The 9,817-nt window shown below is 39.8% G+C and overlaps 1 protein-coding gene across 1 annotated transcript in view; it reads right to left on the bottom strand.

The window, feature by feature from the left end:
* LOC115224245 (argininosuccinate lyase) overlaps window positions 1-9,817 on the bottom strand; it is a 50,101-nt gene that overhangs the window by 7,663 nt on the left and 32,621 nt on the right. The window contains exons 6-13 of the mRNA XM_029795049.2: window positions 8,638-8,721; window positions 8,381-8,535; window positions 7,975-8,052; window positions 6,539-6,616; window positions 5,061-5,113; window positions 3,603-3,665; window positions 2,117-2,231; window positions 273-357 (exon numbers count right to left, since the gene is read on the bottom strand). Coding sequence (XP_029650909.1) covers window positions 273-357; window positions 2,117-2,231; window positions 3,603-3,665; window positions 5,061-5,113; window positions 6,539-6,616; window positions 7,975-8,052; window positions 8,381-8,535; window positions 8,638-8,721 — 711 coding nt within the window. The remainder of the gene's footprint in view (window positions 1-272; window positions 358-2,116; window positions 2,232-3,602; window positions 3,666-5,060; window positions 5,114-6,538; window positions 6,617-7,974; window positions 8,053-8,380; window positions 8,536-8,637; window positions 8,722-9,817) is intronic.

The following is a 9,817-nucleotide window of genomic DNA, read 5'->3' as shown; positions in this document are numbered from 1 at the left end:
TTTTAAGCAGAAGTATGATCAAAAGTGTCCAGCCATGACTCTCCTGTCTTTTATGAGACATAGTATACATAGGACTACGTTAACTTAAGTGTCATTGTGCTGGTGTGTTTATGCCCCCATAATTTACTGGTTTGACAAAAGAGTAAGTACCAGGTTTGTAAAAATTAAGTACTGGAGTTAATACATTCAACTAAAAATTCTTCAAGGCGATGCCCCAGCATGGCCACAGTCTAATGACTAAAACAAATAAAAGAAAAAATTCAAATGCTTACATAGCCAAAGATTCTGCCAGATTTGCCACGTATCAATTCCAAACTGTCAGCATTCTTCTTCTGTGGCATCAAACTGCTTCCGGTACTAAGACATGAAATAAATAAAAACAATAAAACAAACTTTTAGTTGCTATGTTACTTCTTTATTAACCGTGTGTGCATAAACCAAAGCAGTGTTATTGTAATCACTCGTTTTTGTCTGTCTGTGTGTTTGCAAAATTACTGGAAAATGGCTGAATGGATTTTCACCAAATTCAGCAGAAATACTCATTGGGTGAGTGGCTCAAACTCATTAAACTTTGATTTGATTACCTTCAAAACTGGCAGACAGGTGAATCAAAATGATTTTTTTTCTTCTTTGTTACGTATGCATAACTGATAAGCAGGGGAAATAACTCTTGATGTCATTTTGTTGAAATATGAATTCGTCTGAGAATATATTAAATTTTATTTTATCCTTGTGCACATGCAAGTTATGCATCTCCCCTCCAATGCCCTTTTTTTTTTCATTATATTAGTTTCTGTCTACCCAAACTACCCCCAGATCAACCCAAGCTTTTCGCTAAAAGCATTTGCTCAAGATGCCAAACAGTGGATTGAACCCAGGGCCTCATGGTTGCAAAACAAACTTCTCATTTACTTGAACTTATAAGGGTTCCAGTAGATCCAATCAACCAAACTGCTTGTGAAATTAAAATACAAGTGGCTGAGTATTCCACAGACACACATACATTTAACATAGTTCACAAGGAGATTCAGCATGACACTGAATATGTCAAGTGTGGCCCTTTCGAATTACAAGTACAACTCATTTTTTCCAGTTGAGTGGGCTGAAGCAATGGGTCTTGCTCAAGGAAGCACTGCCAGGAATCAAACTCACAACTTTACGATCATGAGCCGAAGAACCCTAACCACTAAGCTACATGCCTTCACCTATCTACTTAGCCACTCATCAGAAGCTGAGAGTTTGCTAGTAATAGCAATTTTTTTTTTTTAATTTAAATACATTCACAGCACGGAATTTTGTCAGTGAACAGGTTGCGGTCTCAAATTTGACAAATTAAATTTAAATGTTGAAGTGAATCTAACGGATTTTGTGTGTTTCTTAAATGGCTTATGAACACCTTCCACGCTGTAATTGTTTTCATTCCAGCACACGATCTCAGATCAGGTCACTTGCTATGCAAGTATATCTCCGTAATAATAGTTATATACATTGTTTGAAATAAATGAAGATCAATATTATATGAGACCTCAATTACTACTAGTGATTATGCAAAATAATTTTTTTTTGTGTGTGTGATTTAAGGGCTATTTAGCTATTATTTTTAGCACATCTCACAACCACCTGATACCCTTCTCGTTTCATCGTCACTATGACATGTATTGATGTTTTTAAATACTGTTCTCTTCATAAAGGCATTTGATGGAATGATGATGCACCCAAGGGGCGTCCATTACTGAGATTTAAGCAAGAAATTCGAACTGTCTGTGTTTTTGAAAAGGAGTGGAACTTATAGGATTTATGAAGTGGGGGTCGTGAAAAATCCCATTGCTGGGATTTCAGCAAAAATTTCGGACTGTCCATATTTTCAAAAGAGTGGAACTTTTAGGAATTATGAGGTGGGTGGGGGTTAGAAATTAAAGAAATTTTTTTTCATAACCATATAAATTCCTGTTTATTTTGAAAATTCTGAAAAATAAAAGCATTATGAGGGATGACATATGGGGTACTTAAACTAGAATTCCACCTACTATTTTTGTTAATCCTACCAATAATGAAACAGTAAATACGAGTGTGTGTGTGTGTGTGTAATAAGGTTTACAAAATATCAAAGGATTACCTGTAAGCATCGGACAAGGAGATGAAATTGAACTCTTTAGTGCAGTAGATTATCAGATCTTCGGCCCAGCGGCTGAGGTGAGTTGATATGAGGGAGGATGTGAACATGAACTCAACTGAAGTAAACCAGATGAAATTACAGACAAATTATCAAAATGCGTATACAAGTGGATTTAGTTTGCTTAATTAACCTCATGAAAACATTCTTCCACAGCAACGTAGCTAATTGCCTATTCAAGCAAATTATTTCTTTTTCTTCATTTGTGTGTGTGTGTGTTTGTTTTGCTAGAAATACTAATTTCTCCATATATTAAATGTGTATACATTCAATGTATGTTTTATCTGTTTTTTGTTCCAGTTGTTAGGTTGCGGCCATGCTGGGGCACCACCTTCAAGGATTTTTAGATGAATGAATTAATCCCAGTAGGTATTTTACAAGAAGCCTGGGAGTAATTCTATCAGTCTCTTTTTGCTAGACCACTAGGTTACCCAAGGTGTCACGCGATGGGACTGATTCCTGAAACGTAGCTGGGAAGCAAACATTTTACCATTTTACCACACAGCCACTTGCACATGTGACTGACACTCCTATTAATTATACCAAGTGAGCATCCAGTTACGCTAACAATTCTACCAGTTTGCCACCATAATAATAATGATAGTTCTTTCTAGTGGAAGCACAAGGCCTTAAATTTGAGGGAAAGGATTAAGTCGATTACATTGACCCCAGTGCGTAACTGGTACTTATTTACTCGACCCCCGAAAGAATGAAAGGCAAAGTTGACTTCGGCGGAATTTGAACTCAGAATGCAGTGGCAGACAAAATACCTGTAAGCATTTTGCCTTGCCTGCTAATGATTCTGCCAGCTTGCCACCTTCATCATCCGCTTTTCATGCTGGTTGGACGGTTCAACTGGAGTCTGGGAAGCCAGAAGGCTGCACCAGGCCCAGTCTGATCTGGCAATGTTTCTATGGCTGGATGCCCTTCCTAACGCCAACCACTCCGTGAGTGTAGTGGGTGCTTTTTACATGCCAGACAGGGCTGGCAACGGCCACGATCAGATGGTGCTTTTGATGTGCCACCAGCAATAATAATCTTTTCCACTCTAGGTACCTGTTTTATGTCCAAACTGTCCAGATCTGGCCTCTCACACCTACACCACAATATTATCCTAAAAATCAAAAGTTAGCTCGCCAAAATCTCAAAGCTACAAGATAATGCATAATTAATTCAAAACAATGTGAATAAATAAGCATTACATTTGACAGAGTAATCTGAATATTGAAGGGTTAAACTGGCCAGATGTGGCCCCTCACACCTACCCAATAATATCATCCTAAAAGTTAACAATTAGCTCATCAAAATCTCAAAACTATAAGTCAATGCATGATTAATTCAAAACAAAATGAAGAAATGAGTATTCCTCTTGACAGAATGATGTGAATGCTAAAAGATTAAAGATCTGCATGTTCAGCTTGATACGTACTTACAAAATCCCGATCGCTCACAGCATCACAGCTGTTCCCAGTAATGTCGGAGAAGCCCAATTCTGCAAAGTAAAAGTTGGGTTTTATTTAGAAGTAAAATACATTCTATAACTGAAATTTTTTTTAATTTCAAGAATCCTCAGATTTTCCTTGCTTGCATGGATCAGATGGAATTTGTTGAGGCAGATTTTTCAACAGCCAAATAATGTTGTCAAATTTCACCTGTTCCCAAGCAAGGTAATAGTTTTCCCATAGACAGGTATGTTTTTTTTTTTTTTTTGTTATCAAAGACCAGGAACAAATGATCTTGCTTGTATGAATGATGGTAATACCTTTGCTACAATTACGCGAGGTCAAGTCAATGGTGTACACAAATACATACACACAAACTTGTGTGTGTATACACACACACACACACAAATATATACACACATACTTAGGTACATATGTATATACATAAGCACATATGTATATATATTAATATATATATATTATTATTTCAGCTCATTTACATAGAAAGACCCAAGCCTGTTCAATGTCGTGGCCATTATAGAATTACTCAACACTCATCATCATTTAATGTCTGTTTTCCATACTTGTACAAGATGGACAGCTTCAGAGGGTCTGACTAGATGCAAGGGCGCACCAAACTCCAATATGGGGTTTGGCACGGTTTCTATGGCTGGATGCCCTTCCTTGTGCCAACCACTTTACAGTGTGTATTGCGCTTCTGTCATGGCACCAATACTAGTGAGACAGCTAAGTAACTTACTCTTTTACTTGTTTCAGTCCTTTGACTGCGGCCATGCTGGAGCACCGCCTTTAATTGAGCAACTCGACCACGGGACATTCTTTTTGTAAGCCCAGTACTTATTCTATCGGTCTCTTTTGCCGAACCGCTAAGTAACGGGGACATAAACACACCAGCATCGGTTGTCAAGCAATGCTAGGGGGACAAACACACACGCGCATATATATACATATATACGACGGGCTTCCTTTCAGTTTCCGTCTACCAAATCCACTCACAAGGCTTTGGTCGGCTCGAGGCTATAGTAGAAGACACTTGCCCAAGGTGCTACGCAGTGGGACTGAACCCGGAACCATGCAGTTGGTAAACAAGCTACTTACCACACAGCCACTCCTGCGCCTATTGCACGACAAAATTAAGAAAAGAAATGAAAAAAAGCTCTCTTGACTGAATGGGAATGTATTTGAGAGAAAAGGTTGTTTTAAGCAAAGTGTTGAAGGCTAAAGTGTGATAGGGGGACAGCACAGGTGTCTTGCTATAGAGGAGATGCATGGCTTCCCCATATTATGCAAGGGTATCTGGAAGAGTGATATAATAGTGATTTGAGGAATGAATGAAATTCCTGAAATGACAGACAACATAACAAACTACTGATATAAACAAATGAAATAAATGCCTAAAAATAACAGAAAGGGGGGAAACTAACCTTTAGCCAAAAAGTCTCGGTCAACACCAAATGGATGTCCAGCAATGGCACCACTGAAAACAGTTAGAAATGTGTGGGGTTATTGGAAAAAGCAAATTATTTTCTCATCAGACACAATGTAATGACATCAAACAACGGAAGGAGGAACAACATAGAATAAATATTGAAGAATTTAGTAAAATAACTTTGTCGTTATTAAGCTGGTGTTAGGAACATAAATTAACACAAAATTCGAGGGGAAGGTTTTAATTAAAATCACAGGGAATTGGTATCAAAAGGGTTAAATAAGGACACTCCTGAAATATATATAAAGCAGTCACTTTTCAGAGTCAGTAGAGCATCCGACAGATAGTCTTGGGGTATTCATTCAGGTTCTTTGCATATTGGGTTCAAATGCTGCAGAGGTCAGCTTCACCTTTTGCCCTTGGGTGGGTGGGGGATATTGATAAATCAAATACCAGTCATGTACTGGTATTTGATAGCTGTATGAAAAAGTGCCACACCCTAGCGGTTGAGGGAACCTGTGGAAGAGGTAGACCCAGGAGGACCTGGGATGAGGTGGTGAAGCACGGCCTTTGAACACACAGTCAAATGTAATGCTTATTTATTCGTATTGTTTTCAATTAATCAAGCATTATATCATAGTTTCAAGATTTCAATGATATTGTCAGATAAGTGTGAGATGCCAGATCTGGCTATTTTGAACATAAAACTTGTCGATCAACATCAATGGAAATTGCAACTGTGATACTAGTGCTGGTGGTACCTAAGAGAACCATCCGAACGTGGCCGTTGCCAGCGCCACCCCAACTGGCCTCTGTGCCAGTGGCACGTAAAAAGCATCATCCGATTGTGGCCGTTGCCAGCCTCGCCTGGCCCCCGTCCGATTGTGGCCGTTTGCCAGCCTCATCTGGCACATGTGCCGGTGGCACGTAAAAAGCACCCACTACACTCACGGAGTGGTTGGCGTTAGGAAGGGCATCCAGCCGTAGAAACATTGCCAGATCAGACTGGGCCTGGTGCAGCCTTCTGGTTTCCCAGACTCCAGTTGAACCGTCCAACCCATGCTAGCATGGAAAGCGGACGCTAAACGATGATGATGGCTGGTTTAAATGCTAAAGTGTTAAATTGGTAAGAAGAATTAGGTGCTATTTCTAGCATGCTGAGTGACCAATAAGAGGCTCCCTCTTTGGCTTCCATTTAGAGTCAAATGGGTTAGCCTTAGGAATGATTTTCCAGTCAGAAAAACATTGTCCCAACAATTTCTATGTGACACTGTTACAATTTGGAGCCAATCACTACTCATGTTCGTTTCGAACCTTAATATTTGATTGATACAGACCTATCTATCCATCACATCAAACTTTAGTCAAAAAGCTGAAGTGTAGAGAGAAGAAAACAACAATTAAATGTAACAGCAAAAAGAAAGTACAAATACAAAGTGATTAGAGAGTGACAAACAGACTAGGGGTTCTCACCTGCCCAAAGGTAGCTTGTCGACTCGTTTATACAGTTGTAGAAAACGATCAACATCTCGTTGCAACATCCAGGTAAAACTGCAATAGAGAACAATAATTTATGGATTAGCGATGCAATATTGTTGTTGCTGTTAAGGTAGCTAGCTGGTAGAAACGTTAGCATGCCTGGCGAAATGCTTAGCAGTATTTCATCTGTCTTATGTCCTGAGTTCAAATTCCGCCGAGGTCGACTTTGCCTTTCATCCTTTCAGGGTCGATAAATTAAGTACCAGTTGCATACTGGGGTCGATATAATCAACTGCCCCCCCCCCCTACTATAGCCTCGGGCCGACCAAAGCCTTGTGAGTGGATTTGGTAGACAGAAACTGAAAGAAGCCCGTCGTATGTATATATATATATATATATATATTATATATATATATATATGTATGTTTGTGTTTGTGTCCCCAACATCGCTTGACAACCGATGCTGGTTTGTTTACGTCCCAATAACTTAGCAGTTCGGCAAAAGAGACCGATGGAATAAGTACTAAGCTTACAAGGAATAAGTCCTGGGGTCGATTTGCTCAACTAAAGGCGGAGCTCCAGCATGGCCACAGTCAAATGACTGAAACAAGTTAAAGAGAGGGCAACTGACGTGTCTTCTGTTGTGTTTGACAAGACACATGAAGCTAAATAAAATCACGGCTGTCCATGCATATAGGCATATCCTCTATATCCCTCTCTCAGTCAAGAGATGCTAGTCTTGCAGGCTCATGGGTGCTGGTGTCATGGAAAAGTGTCTGTGCCAGTGACACATAAAAGCACCAAGTGCACTCTGTAAAGCGGTTAGAAAAAGCATCAAGCCGTAAGAATGCCAAAGCAGACAACTGGAACCTGGGCAGTTCTACAGCTGGCCGACTCCAGTTAAACCGTCCAACCTATGCTTGCATGAAGAATGAATGTTAAAAGATGATGATGATGATGATGGCCTCACAAGCAGAAAGAATCTTGTTACTAATGCTATTTATCCATCAGTTGCACGTAAAAAGCACCAACTGATCATGGCCATTGCCAGCCTCCTCTGGCCCCTGTGCCAGTGGCACATAAAAAGCACCCACTACACTCACGGAGTGGTTGGCGTTATAAAGGGCATCCAGCTGTAGAAACACTGCCAGATCAGACTGGAGCCCGGTGCAGCCTCCTGGCTTCCCAGACCCCGGCCAAACCGTCCAACCCATGCTAGCATGGAAAACAGACGTTAAACGATGATGATGATTAATAGGGCTCAAGCTTGAGAATAATTCATGTTTTTAGAATCTGAAAAATTTTTAAGATATCACAGAAGTTGCAAGACTTTTTAAATAACAACCTACACACACACACATACGTGCATTTATATACATATATGTCATGCATATATCAAAGAATAAATAAAGGGCTGAAAACCAACCAACCTTAGTAACCACTGGCTCCATCGAATAGGTTGGGCTCTCTGCATATGAGTGTAGCCAGGCATAAGGACATCAATTTCCCTAGACAGAAGTAAAGAAAGAATGCATACGATGAGTTTTGTTTGTTTGGTGTTGGCTGGTCTCCTAGTTAGGGCTACTATTGGGGAAAACAATACACAAAAGAATGCACTAAAAAAGAATATGAACAACTACAAAAACATCACAGTAACAATTTAATCTAAATAGACAGACAGCCCATCATCAGCTGCTGTACTGGAAATCATTGTGGTTTCAACACCAATATTATGGTTTTGAAGACAGGTCACCATCAGAGAGGAGAGACCTATGTCCAACCCATGCCAGCCAGGACCATGGACATTAAATGATGATAATGATCTCTGGTTATTACCTTTCAGCACGATCAAGGAAGATTGTAATGAGTTGTTTTAAGTATTTTCTTTGTTGTTTGATGGCCTTTTTCATCCAGAGTCTAATATCAGTGGCAACTTGGTCGTTTCGGCTTCGACCTGTATGTAACTTCCCACCAACTTCACCGATAAGCTCCTGAGAAGACAGCACGAGAAAAAGAAAAATTTAGACATTTAATCAAGCTTTTTAATGACAAAACAATCAGTGAACAGCAGATCTGATGATTAATCAACGCACCTTCAAGCGACGCTCGTTTGCCGTATGTATGTCTTCATCAGAGCGATGCAGCTCAAATTTCTTTTCTCTCCATTCAATAAGAATCTGGAAAACAAAACACAATAGATTTTTTTTTATATCTTTTCCTTGTTTCAGTCATTAGACTGCGGCCATGTTGGGGCACCGCCTTGAAGACTTTTAGTCGTATGTATCAACCACAGTACATTTTTTTTAAAACTTGGTACTTATTCTATCAATCTCTTCTGAACCACCAAGTTACAGGGATGTAAACACACCAACACCAGTTACCAAGAGGTGGGGGACAAAAACAGACAAGAAAACACACACAAAAACGTATATACAATGGGCTTCTTTCAGTTTCCATTTACCACAACCATTCACAAGGCTTTGGTCAGTCTGAGGCTATAGAAAGCACTTGCCCAGGATATCATGCAGTGGGACTGAACCTGGAACCATGTGGTTGGGAAGTAAGTTTCTTGCCTCACCTGCACCTATTATTTAAATTTCTAAGTGTTTTTGTTTCACGACACAGGTGTGGTTGTATGGTTCCAAAGTTCACTTTATAATCAGGAAGTTCCGGGTTCAGTCCCACAGTGTGTGGCTCCTTAAGCAAGTGTCTTCTACTATAGCCTTGAGTCAACCGAAGCCTTGTGAGAGAATTTGACAGAGAGAAAATGAAAGATGCCCAAACCCATTGTATAGTGTGTTGGGGTGGGGGTGGAGATGAGGCACAGAAGTCAATTTGTGACTACGTAAAGCCACTTCTTCTTAATCAAGGGTCCAAGAAGTTCCTGTGCATGAATTTATTTCAAGTGAATAAAGTGTTTTACAGCACTGAACCCACTTTTTAGCGCAAACAGTTATAACATGAGAGGCATGAGGGAAACTGAGACAATCAAAAACTGACTTGGCTTCAGGTTTAAAAAAAAATTTTTTTTTTATATGAGTTTACCTTCTCCTGGAACAAAGTTCTAACAAGAACAAGGGGTCCTTCATTCCCGGTTGTCAATATGCTAGTTAACCCATAGCTGTAACCTTGACAGGTGCTACAACTCCGGATCAGAATAGACTTGGTAACAAATAGTGGCTTAAAGGTGTTTCCACTGCTCAGAATCCTCTAACTCCCAAACCAGAGCCCTATCACCAGGTGCAATTTAAAGTCATAACCAGGACATACTCT

Source organism: Octopus sinensis, linkage group LG25, assembly GCF_006345805.1.
Source record: "Octopus sinensis linkage group LG25, ASM634580v1, whole genome shotgun sequence".
Lineage (NCBI taxonomy): Eukaryota > Metazoa > Mollusca > Cephalopoda > Octopoda > Octopodidae > Octopus > Octopus sinensis.
This window is presented reverse-complemented; position numbering and strand designations above follow the sequence as displayed.